This window comes from Polyergus mexicanus, unplaced genomic scaffold (genome assembly GCF_030449975.1).
Source record: "Polyergus mexicanus isolate NDT 795.1 unplaced genomic scaffold, iyPolMexi1.0 SCAF_13, whole genome shotgun sequence".
Lineage (NCBI taxonomy): Eukaryota > Metazoa > Arthropoda > Insecta > Hymenoptera > Formicidae > Polyergus > Polyergus mexicanus.
Genome location: NW_027223333.1, coordinates 5346313 through 5368629, shown reverse-complemented (window position 1 = coordinate 5368629; position 22317 = coordinate 5346313). Strand labels below are relative to the sequence as shown.

General features: G+C 31.9%; 2 protein-coding genes across 5 annotated transcripts in view; one reads left to right on the top strand and one right to left on the bottom strand.

Annotated features, from left to right (window-relative positions):
• The window catches only part of Mwh (multiple wing hairs), a 57095-nt gene that overhangs the window by 15148 nt on the left and 19630 nt on the right, over window positions 1–22317 (bottom strand). For 2 of the 4 annotated variants that reach the window (XM_070306617.1, XM_070306619.1), the window contains exons 2-3: window positions 12407–12479; window positions 3863–4092 (exon numbers count right to left, since the gene is read on the bottom strand). In XM_070306617.1, the coding sequence (XP_070162718.1) occupies window positions 3863–4092; window positions 12407–12479 (303 nt within the window). Of the gene's footprint in view, window positions 1–3862; window positions 4093–4438; window positions 4667–12406; window positions 12480–22317 lie in introns of those variants that run through there. The other 2 variants (XM_070306620.1, XM_070306618.1) reach the window with 2 other exon arrangements.
• Sce (E3 ubiquitin-protein ligase Sce) overlaps window positions 6458–22317 on the top strand; it is a 50536-nt gene continuing 34676 nt past the window's right edge. The window contains exon 1 of the mRNA XM_070306625.1: window positions 6458–7069. The gene's annotated coding sequence lies outside the window, so the exon portion shown is untranslated. The remainder of the gene's footprint in view (window positions 7070–22317) is intronic.

Here is a 22317-nt window from a genome sequence, read left to right as displayed (position 1 = left end):
GTTACTTTTATAAAGTAACTTTCCCAACCCTGCTTTATACAATATAATAAAGTCTGTGAAGAAGAAAAAGCTATTAAACACAAATTTATTTCTCTGATTCTACCAATTCGTTTTTATTAAAATTGATAAAGAAAATATCAGTACGCGATATATCTTCTATGCAAGAGATAATAAAAGAAAAGGAAATACGAATATAAAATACGAAGGTGGCAATATGTAAAACATTAACAAAGGATCTTTACGTCCAAAACAGATCGAACCTTTAATTAATTTTCACAGAGATTATCTCTTAATTAATTAATGTAAAAAAGAATAAAAATGAAGGAAATAAAGAAAGAAAAATTCCATCTTTTTCATGTATTTGTCGAGCACAACCTTAGAAAGAGAATGTTAATTATTTATATTACTAAAAGCCCGTTCTATATGATCTCAGCGAATCCATGAAAATACATTCTAATAGGGTTTCGGGTAAATGATACACCTGTCGTTTCAGGTGTTTCGTCGGAAAAGATAGCAGATGCTTGGTCAGATCGATTTGCAATGGTGCATCACTATACAGTTAGCCGTAATATCGGCATTCGATTATCCGAAGCCGCTACTTACTGCTTATCCGCCAACATCTTAAAGAGCCGGCATATTATAGCTCATCTATCTAGGACATTCTTGTCTGCCACATGACGCGCGCGTGCGAATGTGTGCGTGAGGATAGAGCCATCAACATTCGTGTTCTTTTTTTTTCTTTTTTCCAAACATGATGTATCAACGAGACGGACTTTATAAAAAAATTAATATTAAGCGTCGTCTTTAATCATCTGCTAAGCTAACGGATCCGCGTTTTTTTCTCTCCTTTCCCCCTTTTCTTTCTCTCTTTCTCTTTTAAACGAAACGTTGATCATACATGCCATGTAAATCGTTTCTAATCGAGGAACGGGAGGATATACCGTAATTTTAATTTCAGAATTGTCGCGAATTACAAATTGTTATTATCGCACGGTTAAACATGTCGAATTATCGAGATGCAATATTCTATATACGGTATGCAAGGCGAGAATCATCGCAAACTATCGTCCTTAATAAATTTTAAAATACGAGTTTTATGAAAAATCATATCAAATAAAAGTTATACTTGGTTACGAAAAGGACATTCTATGATTAACACAATTTCATTCCAGATGAGGCGCTTTTAAAATATTTTAAAGTTATCTTTGCTTTTTTAAAAGATCTTATATTTTTTTTTACAAAATATTTTAGAATTTATTTTAATATATGATGAAATATGTAATATCTTGTAAAGTATTCTTGTAAAATTTTCCGATGATTACTTTAATATTTTTACATAAAGTATAATAAGATGAACTAATTGATATATAAAAAAATATATATTTGTATTTAATGTTATGTGAAAAATGTAGCAAATATTTTAGCAGAAGAATAAGTACTTTGTATGATATTGTATATTATAAAATAAATTATACAATATTTTATAAAAATTTATTTTTATGATTTTATTTTCATTTTTTTTTTTTTTTTTTTTTTATGGAATAATTAAAATTATTTCTCGATACACGATTCTCGATCTTCAAATTGAATTAGAGAAAAACCGCTTCGTATTAATGCTCATAAAACATATATATTAAGACTGCGTAAGATACGGAAAGAGAAAATAAATTTGAAAGATTAAATGTCACTTTATTCGTTAAAATTACGATTATTAAGCTTTATTTAGATCAAAAATTTCTATCCCGATTCAATCATTATTATAATCAATTAATAATTAGCTATCTTGTAATTATGATCGTAGGCAATATTAATCGATATAGATAAATGTGCCTCGAGCGCTTTGGCGTGAGACTAACATCATCGATCTTCTGTCTAGCGATGTGAAGCATTGGAAGGAAACATCTAACGATAATGCGTGATTTTTAATCATCTTCGAATTTAACAGACGCGCGTTCGATTATACCTTCGGCGTAATTTTCGCAAATCTATAAAATCTGTTTTAGAGTTTTTTAAATTATAATTATTTTTTAAGACGTCTAACTTGCTACTTTCAAGTGTATATATATGCAAAATCCGAATTATTATTTGCAGTTAATATCTATTTTCACTCACTCTTTTTTTTTTTTTAGCATTGAGAATTTTTCGTTACAAATAAAATTCTAACTACTGAAAAAAAAAAAGAATTTTAATGAGCATCATGCTAAAACATTGTTTCCGTGCATCGGCTTATTTTTTCGCACGTGAAAAAGTATAAAATGTAATTGTAGTCTGCATCCATTTTATCTCTTTCTTATCTACTCAAATGGACGATCCTTGCGTGTTATATACCATCCCTAATAAAATTCGAATTTAGAAATTGTTGTATCACGCAAACACGAATAATGGAAATTTGGATTATACACACTCCCCATACAACACTGAAGCTTGATACAACATTGCTGCAACATTGTAATATTGCATATTGCAGTTTAATGTTGCAGAAATATTGCAAGGACATTATTTTACAATATAACTTTAGCAATGTTACAGCAACATTCCGAAAATATTACAAAAAAAGTATTCAATAATCGCTAGTTCATTCGTTCATGTTGCGCTATCTATTCCGCATTTAATTTTTAGTCATGATGATTATATAAAATTTACAAAAAGCGGCTAGTAAGATTAAAAAGATACAATAACTATTTTTGTTAATTTAAGTCGTATGATATGACTCCAATATAGACATTGGACTAAGAATTCTTTTAATAGTTTCCATTCTTATATAAAATCAAAAATTTGATAATAATTTTCTAATATGCAAGATACTTCAGATTTTAATAAATAAATTTTGAGATTATATAAAGACAAGAGAAATGTGAAAAAACTCGTATACGTAAATTCACCACACTCTTTTTGCATCCGGATATCTGAATATTTCGGATACAAAGAAATTGTGAATTTACACAATTGCAAATTGAGTTTTTTCTTATTTCTCTTTGATATTCTCTGTCACTGAAGGAAATCGAATGTGTACTGAAAAATTTACATTTTATAATTTCGTTATTATTATAATACAGAAAATCTAATATATACACGCTAGATCTTGACTCTTATAGGCCTAATTTCTTATGATATTTTTCATATGTTAAGGATATTATATCGATAAATATACATAAAGCATTATTGCATATATATTATATTGCTATGTTGCTGCAATATTATATTGCAATATTTCTGTAGGCAGACATTTTACTGTTGCTGCAATATCATAACAACGTTGCAGCAACATTTTGCAATGTTTCTGCAATGTTGCGATCTTGCAGAAAAATGTTGCTGCAATGTTATTGCAATCTTGCGGTGCTGTATGGGTCTGGGTTTTCTTAAACACTTATCTCGTTTCTGTTTATATATACTTTGGGTCTTCTTATAAAATGAATATTTTATATCCTTTCATCATTAGTTCCACCTAGAGAGCACGAACAGCGAATGTATATTTTAATATATTCGTAAATAATTCATACTCAGTTCTCTTCCGCATGCGTTTCTCGTGTGTATATCCTCAGAAAATTCACTATTCTTTGAGAATGAAATAATTCATGTTATAAATATAACTATAAGTATTGTATAATCATTTCAAATGTCGAAGTGATTATATTTATAGTTATATTTATAACATGAATTTATTCTGCAAAATTCTTCTGTGTAATAATTTTATAGTCAACAATGCGATATACAAAATGTTCCGTAACTGATAATATAATCGATACGATAGTAATAATATTGCAAAAAAAAAAAATATATATATATATATATAGAATAAATGTTTTTTTCGTTAATCTGTATTATTTGTTAACGATGAATAAATAATTTCATAAGCACTGACCTGGGAAAAGCAAGTCTGAGATCGGCTCTGAGTTTATTCAACAGCTCGCTGACTGATGTGAATTGTCTCAAGGTCATTTCGCCACTTCCGGATGCGTAACCGGAACTCGAACTGGTTGTCGATGGCAAGGTACCTTGAGAATCTTGAACTGTTCCTAATGGGCGTCTTCCCCATCGTCTCAGTGCGATTGCGTAATCTTCAGCGTTGTACGTAGGTGGTCTTAAACGTTCCTACGAATAATATGATCAGTTACAATCTTAATCTCTTTCTCTTTCTCTCTCTCTCTCTCTCTCTCTCTCTCTTTTGCAAGTGATTTATATTACTATTAAGAGTAATAAATTCATTATCAAATAGATGTTACAACGTGTTTGGTTAATAATTAATAATAAAGATTAATATATATATATATGATAGCCTTATTTAATTCGTATTGTACGAGAGAGAATCTCGATATCGTTGTGGTAATAAAAGAAAGATAGAGAAACAATAGCTGACAGACACAAAGAAAGAGAGAGAGAGAGAGAGAGAGAGAGAGAAAGTTTGCGTATGTGTAACGCGTTCGAATAAAGCACTCACGAAAGAATTTTACGGACTAATCGCCGTAAAAGTTGGAATGATATATGATATATCGACTTGCTGTTTTCGTATCACGTGATGTCGCATTCCTAAGACCGGTTCTACAATAAGTCGTTAATCGTAAGGAAATTGACCAATCACAGTCGATAATTCCCAAAAAAATGAACTGTGATTGGTCAATTTGCTTACGGCTAACGACATACGACTTATTGTAGAACCGGCCTAAATGGATCAGTCGTACGTCGTACTCGTCGTGCCGTGTGTATATAAACATAAACAAAGCGGCCGAGGCCGAGCGCCGAGCTCACTCTTCCCCTTCTACCGCCCTTCCCCATCGCGCTCGCGCACGGTATCTTCGGGAGACATAGAGAGAGAGAGAGAGAGAGAGAGAGAGAGAGAGAGAGAGAGAGAGAGAAACTGTTTCTCGTTTAATATCATTTCGACTATCAGGAGGATTAGTTCGCAAGCTTATTCGTGTCATATATAAACGAGTTACGCATCGATATATGCATATAGCGATATACATGCACACTCTCTTTCTCTCTTTCTCTCACGTAATTTATATTATTAAGAGTAACAAAACTATTACCTTATCAATAACCTTATCAATTACCTTATCAATAACCTTCAATTCGTTTATTAATAATTAATGATAAAAATTATTATATATGATATTTTTCGCATATTATATATACCTAGATACATCCCATACAGCACCGCAAGATTGCAACAACATTGCAGCAACATTTTTCTGCAAGATTGCAACACATTGCAGAAACATTACGAAATGTTGCTGCAACGTTGTTATGATATTGCAGCAACAGTAAAATGTCCGCCTACAGAAATATTGCAATATAATATTGCAGCAACATAGCAATATAATATATATGCAATAATGCATTATGTATATTTATCGACATAATATCTTTAACATATGAAAAAAATAATAAGAAATTAGGCATATAAGAATCAGGATTTAGTGTGTATATAGATTATTTGTATTATAATAATAACGAAATTATAAATTGTAAATTTTTCGGTACACATTCGACTTCCTTCAGTGACAAAGAATATCTAAGAGAAATAAGAAAAAACTCAATTTGCAATTTTGTAAATTCACAATCTCTGTATCCGAAATATTCAGATATGCAAAAAGATTGTGGTGGATTTACGCATACAAGTTTTTTCATATCTCTCTTGTCTTCATATAATCTCAAAATTTATTTATTAAAATCTGAAGTATCTTGCATGTTAAAAAATTATTATCAAATTTTTGATTTTATATTATATAAGAATGGAAACTATTAAAAGAATTCTTAGTCCAATGTCTGAGTCCCCTGTGTTGGGGTTATATCATACAATTTAAGCTAATAAAAATAGTTATTACATCTTTAATCTTATTAGTCGCTCTTTATAAACTTTATATAATCAGCGTGACTAAAAATTAAATACGGAATAGATAGCGCAAAATGCGTCGCATAGCGGTAAACGAATGAACTAGCGATTATCGAATACTTTCTTTGGAATATTTTTGGAATGTCACTGTAACATTACTAAAGTTATATTGTAAAATAATGTCTTTGTAATATTTGTGCAACATTAAACTACAATATGCAATATTGCAATATTGCAGCAATGTTGTTGCAAGCTTTAGTGCTGTATGGGATATTTCTTAAAACAGGGACACAATATAAATAAACATTACCTCACACGATTAATCATAGAATAGAGAATTTCTAAAGCTCTGAAAGTTTTTTTTTTATTCGATAGAATCAATCGTATAACCTACGCGTACTTTTCTCTTAATAGAAAGCACTCTATTTATTAAAGTTTAAGATGTAGGGAATTTGACCAATCAAGTCCAAGCAAGGATCTTCACTTTTTCTCTTTGGTTATGTCAATCTCAATCGTTAATGCATAATCTATGGATCTTAATGTCGCGTTTAATAGAAATTAGCGCCAAATTCAATTCGTGACAAATATATTTGATTCGCGTAGTACATGCTCGTAGTCAACTAGTCGACATCGGATCGTGGCGTCGTTATGAGATCGAAGCTCGATAGATTTGATAATATCCGCGGATATAATCGCGATCGAGCATCAGAAGTGTAAAAGAAGTATCGGATGATCGTCGTATTATACGTAGATACATTATTTCGCGTATATTGTCTGCAATTACGTGCGTATAATATCGGGAGTGCCGACAATAGCATCGGGAACGTCGAGAGAAAAATGGCGGGAATGCCAAGAGAATTGGCGGGAACATCGGAAAAATTAGCATCGAAGGTGCCGGAAAAAAAAAAAAAAAGAATCGGGAAGTATAGTTCCGTTAAATGCGAAATCCCGCTCTCGTAATTATTAAATGTTAATAAAATTGAATTTTGATTGCAAAATTAATAAGTTACCGAGAATAAATATCGTTCGTAAATAAACGTGTTGCAAGTGTCGAGAAAGTGTCGGATGATCGTTATATTTATGCGTGGATACAGTATATCGCGTCGGTAGTCGGCGAAATATTGTGAATATATATGACACACTTTCGTGAAATTAAGCCCGCACGTGACATCCAGATAAATTCGTCGTCGATCAATGGATCTGATAGGCTGATAGCATATCGTTGTAACACCTATAGTGAGTATAATAAATTCATTTATTATACCTGTATGATTTTAATGATACGTTTAATTACATTGTATTCATTTGCGTAATTTGACAGAGATTTTATTATTCTTGTTGCACTTACGTTATTTGATAAAAGAATATGAAAAATAAAATTATTATTCTAGTAATAAATTTAGTAATTATTTGTCTTAAATAAAATTTAAAAAATACGTACAATTTTTTATTTGTAAAATAAAAATATACGTATTTTCAAGTCTAATCGGAAAAATTTCTTTTATTGATGTTTTAAAATTTTCATCTTTTCTTCTTTAATCGATTTTTTAATAGTATCATCATGATTGGTTTAATTAGTAGTTATATATTAGAGACGAATATATTTCACCATTGCTGAAACAGGCTTAGTGAAATAGACTTTTATTTGATGTAGCAACAATCCTCTTTTATCTAATATATTCAAGCGGCGCGATCGAAATAGAAAGACAATCATAATTAATTAGATCATTTTTTAAAATAATAAAGACATTGAGTAAAAAAAAAAAAAAAAATATTTTCAAGGAATTTCATTTTTATATGCAGGGTTGATTTATAAATTAAAAAAAGGAAAAAGATACATATCACACAGAATCGTTGAATTCCGAGATGAATTGGATTAAGTTTAATATGTGAATTTAAAATGAGTGAGCTTAAAATAGTGATGTACATGACGTCACGCTATCATTAACTTGTCCTTTCTTTCGTCCCGTTTTTTAACAGGATGTAGACTTGTGAAAGTTAATAAAGTGTAACAAAAGCAATTCTTTCTGTTCATAACTATGACTATCTCTGATATTAATACATGTGATTTATATTAAATATTAAAGAAATTTGTGATTAATATAGTTATCGCTTAAAAAAATTTTACATATAGTAAATATAATTAAAAACACAAATATATATTTATAAAAATGTGATACATTTTTAACATGTACTAATGCTGTGTGTTGATTTGTATTAATATTGCAGGATTTATATATACATATATATATATATATATATATATACAGGGTGTCCCATTTTAATCTCCTCAGGCAAATATCTCAAAAACCAAGCCCGGAAGAGGAAAATGTTTCAGACAAAAGTTGTTTGGTTTCGAGGGGGCCATAAGATGGTGACAATGATTTGACCTTGGAAAATCATTTAAAGGTCATGTGAAGGTCAACTTTAAAATCTTAAATGGAAACCCCCATTTTTTATTTAGTATTCTTGTAACTGACATCGAGAGCTTTCCAAAACACTGTAATAAAGTATTTTCTTATTAAGTACTTTTTGAGTTATTTTATATTTTATTCTGACATATTTTGATATAAAAAATTAAATATCTCGTAAAATATTTAGTTTTTGATAATCTTACCGTAATACTTCTATGTACAGAATAATGAGACAAATCAATTAGTATAAAAAAAAAATTATTTTTAAGAAAATTATTTACAATGTATTTTTTTAAACAATTATTTGTTTTTTTTGGCACTAATTAATTTGTCTTATTATTCTGTACATAGAAGTATTACGGTAAAATTATCGAAAACTGAATATTTTACGAAATATTTTATTTTTTATATCAAAATATGTCAGATTAAAATATAAAATAACTCAAAAAGTACTTAATGAAAAAATATTTTATTATAGTGTCTTGGAAAGCTCTCGATGTCAACTACAAGAATACTAAATAAAAAATGGGGGTTTCCATTTAAGATTTTAAAGTTGACCTTCACATGACCTTCAAATGATTTTCCAAGGTCAAACCAATGGTACCATCTTATGGCCCCCTCGAAACCAAACAACTTTTGTCTGAAACGTTTTTCTCTTCCGGGCTTGGTTTTTGAGATATTTACCTGAGGAGATTAAAATGGGACACCCTGTATATATATATATATATATAGTGGAGCATTTATATTGAGATACCTAAATATCTAAAAAATAAAACAAGATAGAAAGAAATGTTTCAGACAAAAGTTGTTCGGTTCTAGGGGGGGTCATAGGATGATGCCAGTTTGATCTTGGGTAGAGGCGCTTCGAAGATTTCAATGTCAATCTTGTTTTATTTTCTTTCCACCAATTTATGTCTTTCATTTTTTGAGCTTAAAATATTAAGGTAACATTATTGCGAAATAAATAATTTTATGAGATATTTCATAGTTTATGTAAAATTATGTCGAAGTAAAGTAATAAAATAAAGTATAAAATATCTCGTAAACTATTAAACTTTTGGCCATCGTACCTCTATAACTTTTTATGCAGAATATTGCGAGGAATCGATTTATGTAAAAAAATCCGAGTGTTTCCATTTAAAAAAACGAGATTGACATTGAAATCTCTCAAGCGCTTCCACCCAAGATCAAACTAATGGCGCCATCTTATGACTCCCATAGGACCGAACAACTTTTTTGTCTAAAACATTTCTTTCTATCTTGTTTTATTTTTTAGATATTTAGGTATCTCAATATAAATACCCCACCCTGTATAAGTGCCATAAATGCGTAAACTTATTCCTCGGCTTTGACATTAAAAAATACACCATGTCTTTATCCCATTCATCATGAATACCGCACAGCACCGAAACGAATCTCATCAGCGATATTTTTTCGCTAATACCCGCCATTGTACTCCACGCGAACAAATTACGTAAAATTCGATTTACTTTCATGCTTACGGTTTATGCAGAATGTATAAATTATAAAGAAATCCGCTATTTTTAGTTAGACGCACACGCCGAAGCAGAATGAATTATTCAAATGAGCAAATTACATTCGGATTTGTTCCCATTCCCGAACTATGTACAGTTCTTCTTTATTTATCAAACAGCATAGTGATTAGTCGATTCGATGTCTTGGAAATTTGTAACAAGGAATCACTACGGGAAGGGGGGGGGCGGGAGGGAGGGAGGGAGGGAGGGGAGAAACGGAGAACACATTAGACAAAATTTTAATTAAGTAAATTATGTATGTGCAAGAGTTTTTATATTTTCGAATATTATTCTTAAATTTTTATTCGCGCGAATGAAATTTTCAGACAGGCATTAGTTCAGAAATTGAGAAACTAAAAAGTCGCAGATGAGTTTTACTTTTAAGTCTACGTGTATAGTTAGCGAAAAAAAAAGAAAAGATCTTTAAATACGATTAGACAAGAACTGATGCTTGAAGATTTCAGGAATATATTTATTCATTAATTAATTATACAGCGTAAGGATTATCAATAATCATTAATTAATCGTAATAAAGTGAAAGTATCAGTTGAACTAGACTGATTCATAAACAAAACAATTCAATTTTTATTAATATTAATAAATAATATTCTCTTTTAATCCATGCCATAAAAAATACGAATTTATCAAATAGAACTAAATATCTTCTTTATGAGAAAAAAAAAAAAAACATTTTGTATGTAAAATATTAATTGTATTTTCTAAAAAAAAAAAAAAAAAAAAAAAAAAAAAAAAAAAAAAAAACACTTTATTTCATATAAATTCGTATTTTTTACATATACGGGGATTAAAAGAAGCTTAATGTCAATAAAAATGTATATTTTTATTCTTTAGTGTTTATCGCTGTTAATATTAGAAACCTTGACGATTGCGCTCGTTGTTTTCGCTTTGTCTGGTCTTTGCGAGGTGTTGTAATGATAAAAGATGGGATTCTGCAACAATTACGATCTTAAATATCGGTTATTAATCGACAGATTGAAAGAAAAAGCGCTGATTCTCTTGCTATTTTCGAGTTTTTAACGCAGAGCGAAAGAAAATGTGAAATTGATACGCACACATCGCCTAAAACTGATTTTTTTTTTTTTTTTTTTTTTTTTTTTTTTTTTTTTTTATAACAACGCTTTCGATGAATCGTCAATTTTATATCCCTTCCGCAATTTGAGTGAAATCGCCGTGCGTTCTTCGCTGACTTTCTCGCTACGACGGAACATTCCATATGACCAGGCGATATCTCGTCACAGTCGATCTAATTTCCAGATCATCCGCGAGCGATTTCCATTTTCCTTCGACGAATCGAGTAATTTTGATCCTGGCATAAAACTTTCACGTCCATTTGAAACGTTAAAGTGAAAACATATCAGGGCAACGATGCTGATATATTGAATTGATACAACTAATCTATTCCCAATTAATCGAATCGTGGATAATTATACTGCATCGTTATTACGGTATGCATTAATATCAACAGAAATTGTTATAAACTGTAACATTCGATGCGTATGATCAGATTTCGTTAATTACATAAACAACGGTATACATAAAAAAAAAAATTCAGATTTTTTTTTTTTTTTTACCTGTTATATAAATTTATACTATTAGGTGTACCACTTTGCTTCCGCCGTTTTCCTATAGATGGCTTTAGCGGTAAGTAGCGGTCGAAATAAATAGATCATAGACGTCATGCGATAAACTTGGGCATCTGTCAACATAACCCCATAGAAACATTAGTCGATTTGTGTCCGCGTCATAAAGTTATTCTCGATTGAAAATGTCAGTTTACGAGCCAAATTCTCGTCATTTGCGGGAGGTTTTAATTTTCTGCTTCAATATGAAGAAATCTGCGGCCGAGGCTCATCGAATGCTCTGAAATACTTATGGCGAAGCCGCTATTAGTGAAAGAACGTGTCGTGAGTGGTTTCAACGCTTCAAGAACGGTGATTTTCACGTCGAAGACCGGCATAGCGGTGGAAGAGAGAAGGTTTTCGAAGATGCAGAATTGGAGGCATTACTTAACGAAGACTCGAGTCAAAGTCAAAAAGAATTGGCACGATCATTGGGAGTGGACAATACTTTGAATCATAAATGTATAATCAGTTTTTTACAATAAAGCCTCGAATTTGGGAAAAAAAACGGCGGAAGCAAAGTTGTACACCTAATATAAGTAATCGAAAACGCGTATACACAGGAATATTTATGACATGTTATGCAACGCGTCAACTTGTATGCGCGTATATGCCGTTAGCGACAAGGTCAAGGCGGGAAGTGACTTTGCTACTTTAGCTCGGAAGGCCGTTTCTCTCAGTGTATTAATATACTGTATATATACTCTTTCTCTTTCTCGCGCGCGTATGTCAACTAAGTCGAGGCGATGGAGTTCTCACGGTAATACGGCGCAAAGACGAGAATCGGCTGTTTTGCCGGTTCCACTATCTGTCTTTTCCATCAGAAACATCCTGCCGATATATTGCCGCGTGGAACGTGTGATCGTTTAACGTCGCGTCTCAAGTTACGTCATAAAGCTTCCGTATCGAGTTTACACGCCAGCTGATTGGCACGCGACGCAATCGCGTTTCAACGTTAATTTATTTAATGTCTTTATACGCTACCTTTTCCGGCTGCGGCCCCCATGGTTTCACGACCAGCAGCTCTTCCTCCGCATTGGGCGCCATATCCGACTCGCTGAAAAAAAAAAAAACACCATTATTCGAAAAATAATTGCTAATTTCAGTTCGTTTGATTTTATATGAAGAACTTTAAAATTCTCTGGGTAAATGTTAGAATTCTATCATTTAGATTGGAATTTTGAAAATAAGATGAGCCTAGTTTTTGTATGTTATAAAATGTATTGAGGCATCATAAAATCGACATCGACAAAAGTAAAATTGATCGACAAGTAGCTGATAAATAAACGATTAATACACAATCGCAAATAATATTTTATTTTCCTAAATCAATTAAATTAAATTATTTTTAAATTTTACGCTGTACGTAAAACGCGCAGGTACGAAACTGTACAATTTTATCCCATGATCGTTCATTTTTTTTAGACAAAAAAAAAAAAAAAAATACGAATACTCAAAATTAAAATTCGTAGAAAAATAAAAACGTGTTATTAATGAAACAATATCTCGATTCGAGCAGTGAGCTTTAAAAGACGCGCTGCCTTTCTTGAAAAGTACTTTGGCGTCGCTTTCTTGCGATCGATGCGGAATGTTGTATTTAATTAGCGAATGGCGTACACACATAGCTCTGTCGATCGTTCGAGTTGTAGAACTGCTCCATGGAATTTGCTTGGCGATATTTTCAAACGGTACCTTACTCACGTGGTGCGTTCCGTCAGACTGAAGGGGAACGATGGCGCGCACCAATTCCGATTGCGTTACTTTAACAATTTGTCTAAATGAAAATTTTCATTTTATAATTTAATAAATTTTACAAACTTTACCATAATTTTATAATTTCTTATATAATTGTAATATAATTTTAATTTTTAATTTATATTAAATCGATGCGAATTTCACATTATCCTGAAAAGTAGGGTTGCACGAGATACCAAGACTAAATTTGGTCTTGTCTTGATCTTGTCTTGAATTTCAAGACAAGATCGAGACAAGATTTTAAATTAATTATCAAGACGATACCAAAACAAATTATCAAGATTCTTGATCTTATCGAGAAGTCTTGGTTTTTAAAAAAAGTTATCCAATTGTTCCCGATCTCTGAACGGAGATTTTAATTAATATGGAAATAGGCGAGAAAGACAAAAAATTTTATTTATTGTTAGTAAATAAAAACATTTATAAATTTGAAAACTATAAAAAATTTAAATTTGAAGAGTCTGCGCATCATTACACACTTTAATGTGACGTAAAAATAGCGCAAATTAATTACTTTATATTACTTAATTTATAAAGTTTAATTTCAATACTTACGTTTAAAAATATATCTATCGCTTTTTGTTTTTCTGACAATATTTTATTTTTCATTGCTTTTAATCCAAATAAATCTTCATACGCTTTTTTATGATCTTTCTCCAAATGTTTTTTTAATCCAGTAGTGTTACTATTTTTCATTTTTATTTCTTTAGTCACATTTTCTTTTTGACATAATAAACATACGCCGATTTTTTCATTGTTTCTTGTTTCATACTTAAAATAAGTTTTCTATGTGCATTGTTTAACTGCACTTACTTCCGAACTTTCATTATCACTTTCGGAAATGTTTGCATGTTCAGCAGAAGATCTTGATTTAGTTTTTAGACTGCGTCTGCACAATCGAGACGTGAGCATACGCGGTAAAGAACAAACGAAAATCGTGCTCGGCGCTTCGGATAATAGAAGAAATCAGATATACTTACTAGTTTCTGTTTTTTATCAAGCTGACGAATAATTTAGTGTTAAATAAAAACTGTTAATAAAAATCAAGGCAAGACAAGACAAGACAAGACAAGACAAGAGCTTTGATACAAAAATCCTCTCAAGACCAAGACAAGATTAAAATTTTCAAGACCAATACAATATTTTTGCGAATATTGTCCTGTCTTGGGTCTCGTGCAACCCTACTGAAAAGACATAATACATTCGCCCGATTCTATCAAGCTGCAAAGTGTTAATTATTTATTAAAAATTCAATAAATAGAATTAACTCGATCAACCGAAGACCTTGAATTAAATTGATAATTTTTCATCGATAATAAAAGTTTCACGCGAATGCGATCCGTATCGATGATTCACGCGAGACATATAGATCTTGTGAAAGAATCATTTGTTTTAGTAATCGCAGATTGTATTAGCGCAATGATTTCGGTTATCACGATTGCGATTTTACACCTGCACACTTGCCCGGTATGCGGATAATCTTATCCGTCGAGATAAAGGCGAAACACATCTCTTCTCGCGAAGAGTTGGCATTTCACGGTCCGGTGCCGCGCGTAGCGGCAATGATTCCGCTAGATAGGATGATACTACGAGGACATGGATCACGGATGCTTAGTTTTGTAGGTTAGCTACGATATAATAATGGAAGTCACGATGATCGTGCCGCGATCATGATGGGCATCGACGACTCGATAGCAAGCCGAGTGAATCTCGAAATGGACTATTACAGTTGACGGACTTGTCGCAACCTTACGAATTATCGTGATTACGTTAATTCACGCAATTTAAAAATTACTCTTGATAATAATATCATATTATTATCGATACATTAAATCGATATATTAAACATAGCGTATATCATCGTTGACAGACTTTCTAATCACAGACGTTTCATTCGCGCAAGATTGTAAGTTAGTAAATGGAGTATGTCTAATTCATAAAGAATTTAATTTAATTTGATTTAGAAAAATAAAATTGTCGCGATTGTGTATTAATTATTTATTTTTATTAGCTATCTATCAGTTACATATCGATCAATTTTGCTTTTGTGAATGTCGATTTTATAGTGTCTCAATATATTGTGACATATGAAAAGTTAACTCATCTTATTTTCTAAATTTATAATTGATAGGATTCTACAATATAACTCATGCTTAGAGAAATTTTAAAATTCTCGATATATATTTGTAAAAAAGTTTCGGCAGTTTTAAATATAGACATATGTGGTGTTAATTTAGCATTTCCTTTATATAAAATTTCGTAATAGAGCTTGTTCAAAATTACGATAAAGATAAAAATTATTCAAAATTTTTTATAAAAAATTCCATTTTCTGTAAAAGTAAATTTTAAGTTTTACTTTTTTCTCGAATGCGAATTTTAGTTCTTAAATAAAAATTTTCTCGAAATGTCTGTCAAAATAAAAAAAATTTCTCTGTGATGCGATTTAAGTCTTGAAAGTTCCGATAGTCTCTTAAAAATTCTATTAATTATTCTTATACAATATTCGAAATGATAAAAGAAAGAATTAATAAGTATTTGTATAATTTCAATTTTTTATTACAATTTTTTTAAATTCCTATGGACGAAATTTTTATTTAGAAATGTAGCACTTTTTTTTTTTTGCATAGCGCTTTAATAGCTCTATCGGAAAACGTTGCATCAAAGCGATTTAATTAATCTTGATTGAATAAATTATTTTCGAATTTTAAACGAATTTTTATATAACGAAAAATGTAAATTTATATTATTTTTCTTCAATTTTTTTAAATGAATCATCCTCTAATCATCTCTTAATAATCGATGAAAATATTTCTTTAAATAAAATAAAAAAAAAAAAAAAAAAAAAGTTTTTGAAATTTGCTTTAAGAAGACAAGGTTCTCTAATTACCATATATCGAATATCTGAGAATGGACTGCGAACTTTGCAGAGATCACTCTCTCGGACGTTGCGCGTGGACCTCTCTCGCGGAAGCGCCGCGGATGCATGCGTGCATGCGTACGTGCGTACATACATGCGGGTATACTTGAAACGCGTTCTTGGATGTAACGCGGGGGAAAAAAAAGTACACGGCGTAAGTACGTATACCTATTGCTCGGAGACAGCCGAGGCATTGACCCGCGCGCGAGCGGTTAGTCACACACACACATATGCACGCCCGATATATGCGCGCTTACTACGTCAATACGTAATGTACATACGCAGGCATGGCGCTTTAATAGCGTTAAACGACGCGCACTCCCTTCGTTTATATCTCTTCGCGGCTACCGCTGCGCCTCGAAACAATTCGCCACCGTATCCGCCACAGGTTTCCGTATAATGTACGTTAGACCGCAGATAGGCTATAGTTGTCGACGATAGTAACAATGCTACAATGAAATCCTTTTGTTGCGAACTCGTCTGGACGGAATTTTAATTTACGGGAGACATCTGTTTCTTAGAATGGAGAGTTGGAGATTCAGAATAGAGAGACTCCACTGTATTTCCAATGTAACAAAAGATCAACGTTCTTATTCTTCGAAATATACATATAAACCGTTAGGGTTGCACGAGATACCAAGACGAGTTTTCGTCTTGTCTTGAATTTCAAGACAAGATTTTAAATTAATTATCAAGACGATACCAAAACAAATTATCAAGATTCTTGATCTTATCGAGGTCTTGGTTTTTAAAAAAAGTTATCTAATTGTTCCCGATCTCTGAACGGAGATTTTAATTAATATGGAAATAGAGGCGAGAAAGAAAAAAAATTTTATTTATTGTTGGTAAATAAAAACATTTATAAATTTAAAAACTTTAAAAAATTTAAATTTAAAGAGTCTGCGCATCATTATCATTACACACTTTAATGTGACGTAAAAATAGCGCAAATTAATTACTTTATATTACTTAATTTATAAAGTTTAATTTCAATACTTACGTTTAAAAATATATCTATCGCTTTTTGTTTTTCTGACAATATTTTATTTTTCATTGATTTTAATCCAAATAAATCTTCATACGCTTTTTTATGATCTATCTCCAAATGTTTTTTTAATCCAGTAGTGTTACTATTTTTCATTTTTATTTCTTCAGTCACATTTTCTTTTTGACATAATAAACGTACGCCGATTTTTTCATTGTTTCTTGTTTCATACTTAAAATAAGTTTTCTATATGCATTGTTTAACTGCACTTACTTCCGAACTTTCGTTATCACTTTCGGAAATGTTTGCATGTTCAGCGGAAGAACTTGGTTTAGTTTTTAGACTGCGTCTGCACAATCGAGACGTGAGCATACGAGGTAAAGAACAAACGAAAATCGTGCTCGGCGCTTCGGATAACAGAAGAAATCAGATATACTTACTATTTTCTGTTTTTTATCAAGCTGACGAATAATTTAGTGTTAAATAAAAACTGTTAATAAAAATCAAGGCAAGACAAGACAAGACAAGACACGAGCTTTGATACAAAAATCCTCTCAAGACCAAGACAAGATTAAAATTTTCAAGACCAATACAATATTTTTGCGAATATTGTCTTGTCTTGGGTCTCGTGCAACCCTATAAACCGTAATACAAAATGCGAAATGCAAATAAAATCTTCCGTTAAATATTATAATATGTTTATATGTTGTAATATTTATCTTTTTTATATATAAAAAAAAACATTTTTTTTTTTTTTTGCTAGAAAATATCTGCTTTCGACGTCGAGTAGTGATCAGATAGCTTTTAATCTAATCAAAGATAAACACTGTAGATTTCACAATGTTTTCGAACGCGACACGTTTATATTTCTTATCAAATTTCAACTGGATCTACATATTGATGCTAATACAAAATTCTATTTGAAATTTAAGGATAAGTATTCATAAAAAGAGATGCCTCACCGATCATCTTTATTTTAAAATTTATCTTGTGATTTGCATGTTGAAGATAGGAGAATGCTTCTGATTTCTGAAAGATATACTATTTTATTTTTTTACTTATCAATCTACGTCCAGCTTAAAGAACTCATTCCTAATGTTTTTGATGTTGATACATGTTATTGCAAGGCATAATCTTTAGTAACTCTCAATAAATTTTAGTCAACGTGTTCATAGTTTATTCGAAAGTTATAAAACAATTAAAGTGAAATATAAAGAATGTGTTTCCTGTGTAAAATAGAATCTTTGACGTGTCACGTTAAATACAATATTTATTGAAGATAAAAAGTAAATGTATGAGAGAGAAAGAGGCAAAGCGTCTCATTTGCATTCCTACCTCCAAAAAAAAAAAAAAAAAAAAAAAATTCTGATCTAATCTCTAACTCAATTTCGAATTAAATTAAATATAATCTAAGATCAAGTTAAATTTGAATAGATAATTTGTGGCATGAGAACTCTGCTGGGGGGGGGGGGGAGGCTCTCTTCCCTACCAACTACTCTGAATTATTGAAATAAAAAAAAGAGACTTAAGATGTCAAAAAGACGATAAAAATATCTAGTGTTTATTACTGTTTAAATATAAACGCAGTTTTTATTTATATTTTTTAGAAAATAGTTTTAATATTTGACCTATTCTTGCCAGTTGAAAATAGCTTTCGACACGTAATTATACGCATTTCTGAGTTTTATTGAGGCTAACGAAAAATTAATAGGCTTTCTTATAAGAAAATTATTCATGGACTTTTTAAGTGCCCACTGCGACATCGTTTTCTTCATTTAAAAATTTCAAATTAAATGTAAAAAGTAGAAAAACAGGAAAGTGATTGGAAGAGATATGTCTCGCACTAATCAGAAGCGTCTTAGATGTGGTTCGAAATAGAAATTACTCAGGATTTTATCACAAGATGTACGTATCTCAAAATAAAAGTGATGTCCTCTTTTATGAATATTTATAGAATTAAGAATTTTTCATCCATTCATAATATAGTAATTTGCGAAATAATAATTCAAAACAAAATGTTTTTTTTCTCATGAAATGGTAATAATATGATTCTTTTTGATGGGAGGATAAAAGGACGTTTTCAAAGAGTTATAAAGAAAAATACACAAAGCCATCGTTCATTGTACAAAAAAATAGATAGGCACTGCAGCGTATAGGCACTTCGACGCGACTCATTGAAACGATTGTTCTTGTATAATCGAACTGTTGCATAATGAAAAATGTCGGTGGACCTAATATCCGATCATTGCCTCGTAATAACCGAGCCGATTCAATCAAGTTTGCATTGATAACAGTATTGAAATAACAGATTCGATTTCCTTTCTCCCTCTCTCTTTTTCTCTCTCGGCTTTAAAAGATGACGCTAATTGATCGCATTCAAGTAAAAGTCAAATTTCGACGTTACGTAATCATTGCAACGACATAATCCATGATATGAGCCGTTTATTTTGAAAGTGGCCTAAGTCCATTTATACTTAAATTGAGATATTTAAGGGTTTGTGTTTCAATGCAATTAAAAATATACGTACAGGATACTAATGAGTCATACTGCTTAAGTGTATCTAAAGGTGTTAAATTTATAGTTCCTATTAAAATAATGGCAATTATTAAGTGAATAATATGCGTTTTCTTATCAAGAATGGAGTTAGGCCACTTTCAAAATTAACAACCAGATTCGTTATAAAATTTGAAGGAGCCCAAGCCTATTCAACATAATTTAAGATGTTTCAAATTACAACGTACAAACATAAATTACAAAACAATTTACTACTCATCTACATTTTATGTGTGTGAAAGGGATTTGAAGAAATCATGATGTTCCGGTGGTATATATCGTAATAGGTTAATTATGTCCTTGAATTTTGCTGTTGTAATTTGTCTGATATTTTTATACAGTGGTGTCAATACAATATTTTCGAACTTTCTTGGTCTACCCCGACGTGGTAATAAATTCAGGACTTAAAAATTTTCATTCTCATTCATTGATGTCTTATAGAAAATTTTATACGGTTCATTTCTGACAAAACGCATCCAACATATTTTTAACCAGTTTATTGATTCTCCGTTAGAATTCTTTATCCTTTTAAAAATTGCGTCTTCTAATAATTTTGTTGATACAAAATCTTCTTGTCTCATTTCATTTACAATAAAGTTATTACCTTATCAATAATTAACCGTTTGAGTGCTGAAGAATTTTCTTATATATATGCTAAAACCACAATTGAGTGAAATTAATAACAACTGCACTTGATATGAATACAACTGATCTCAATAGATGCGAAAATTATACTAACCAACAGCAGCCCTACGCCCTACCGCATTCTCGGTACAAAACAAGAGAAGCGCTATTGCGCTCCTCCGCATTTTTGGCAAACGACAAGTGAAGCGCGATAGCGCTTCGCCGCACTCAAACGGTTAATATCTTAATTTAAGTATAACTGGACTTAGGCCACTTTCAAAGTAAACAGCTCACTTATTGAACTAACTCTGAAAACTTATGTGTACAGAATTACCTCTATTAAGCTAGCAGGACCAAATCAGCAGAATCAAACTGGACCTATCAGATTATTTAGTACCCATTTTGTACTAATTTGTACCAATAATAATAATTTTGTACCTTGTGCCATTTTCAAAAAAACCGTGGCGCTGCTACCATCAAATTAAACTAGCAGGACCAAACTAAAACAAAACGAAAAAATAAAAATAAGACCAGTAATTGAAAGGGCTGAATTTGTACTAATTTGTACCACCCAAATAAACTCAATATATTTAGCCCTTATGCTTAAAACAACCCTCAATTGAATTTAGCCCTATTAAACTCAAGAGTAAAGTACTCTTTCCAATCAGCAGAATCAATCGCTACTTATACACTGGACGCGGCATAATTTGTACCGCCAAACTGTGAAGTTTCAAATTTTGTACCTTCGCCGTTCCTTCGAAAACTACCCCCGACCCCTCTCAGTCTCAAGAGTAAAGTACCTTTCGCCACGAGCAGAATCAATCGCTACTTATACACTGGATGCGACATAATTTGTATCGCCAAAATGTGAGATTTCAAATTTTCAAAGGTACTTTACTCTTGAGACTAAGAGGGGTCGGGGGTAGTTTTCGAAGGAACGGCAGGGGTACAAAATTTGGAACTTCACATTTTGGCGGTACAAATTATGCCGCGTCCAGTGTATAAGTAGCGATTGATTCTGCTGATTGGAAAGAGTACTTTACTCTTGAGCTTAATAGGGCTAAATTCAATTGGGGGTTGTTTTAAGCATAAAGGCTAAATATATTGAGTTTATTTGGGTGGTAGAAATTAGTACATAGTTCAGCCCTTTCAATTTCTGGTCTTATTTTTATTTTTTCGTTTTGTTTTAGTTTGGTCCTGCTAGCTTAATTTGATGGTAGCAGCGTCACGGTTTTTTTGAAAATGGCACGAGGTACAAAATTATTATTATTGGTACAAATTAGTACAAAATGGGTACTAAATAATCTGATAGGTCCAGTTTGATTCTGCTGATTTGGTCCTGCTAGCTTAATAGAGGTTACAGAATTATCGTATCTACTCGGAATATAAGTAACCTCAAATGCTCTATTGATAAATAACTTGAAGTTGTACATGTAACCACGGGCAACCGGAAATAATTGGCAAATGGACTTAGGCCACTTTCAAAATAAACGGCTCATATAATATCCGTATACTTGGAAGCACGCAACGGTATTGAATCCACGTTGCACGATTATTAAAGTCGGAGTCGCGTACCAGCATCAGCGCGGTCGAAAGGTATACGGTTGAATACAAGAAGGGGTCATCTGTAGAGCGATTGCGAGGAGGATGGGCAAGGAAGACATTGTAAGCATCACGGTGCCCGTAATGCCTTTTCCGTTGAGCGTTCGCCGCATCAGATATCGCGGCGCGGACGAGCGGAGAAACGCGCCTCGAGAGCGAAGGAACGCGATCGGACGCGGAGAAGAGGCGCCACGATCTTCGGGATCCCGGATCGTCGATCTTGACGTCCATTAGCGGGATACACGTGAGTCCAAGAGGTATTCTTCCGTTATGACTGTTCCGGGAGTTATGCACGCTGGAATGTTGACCGATGCCCGGAAATGCACGGTCGATCTTCCATACCTGATTCCTCGCCGATTGCCAAAGAAATACGTTCCCCCTATTTTCCCCCGCGGGGATTTTGCAAAAACCAAGCCGGACGCTCGCAAGCGGATGATTTTGCGCGATATATATAAGTT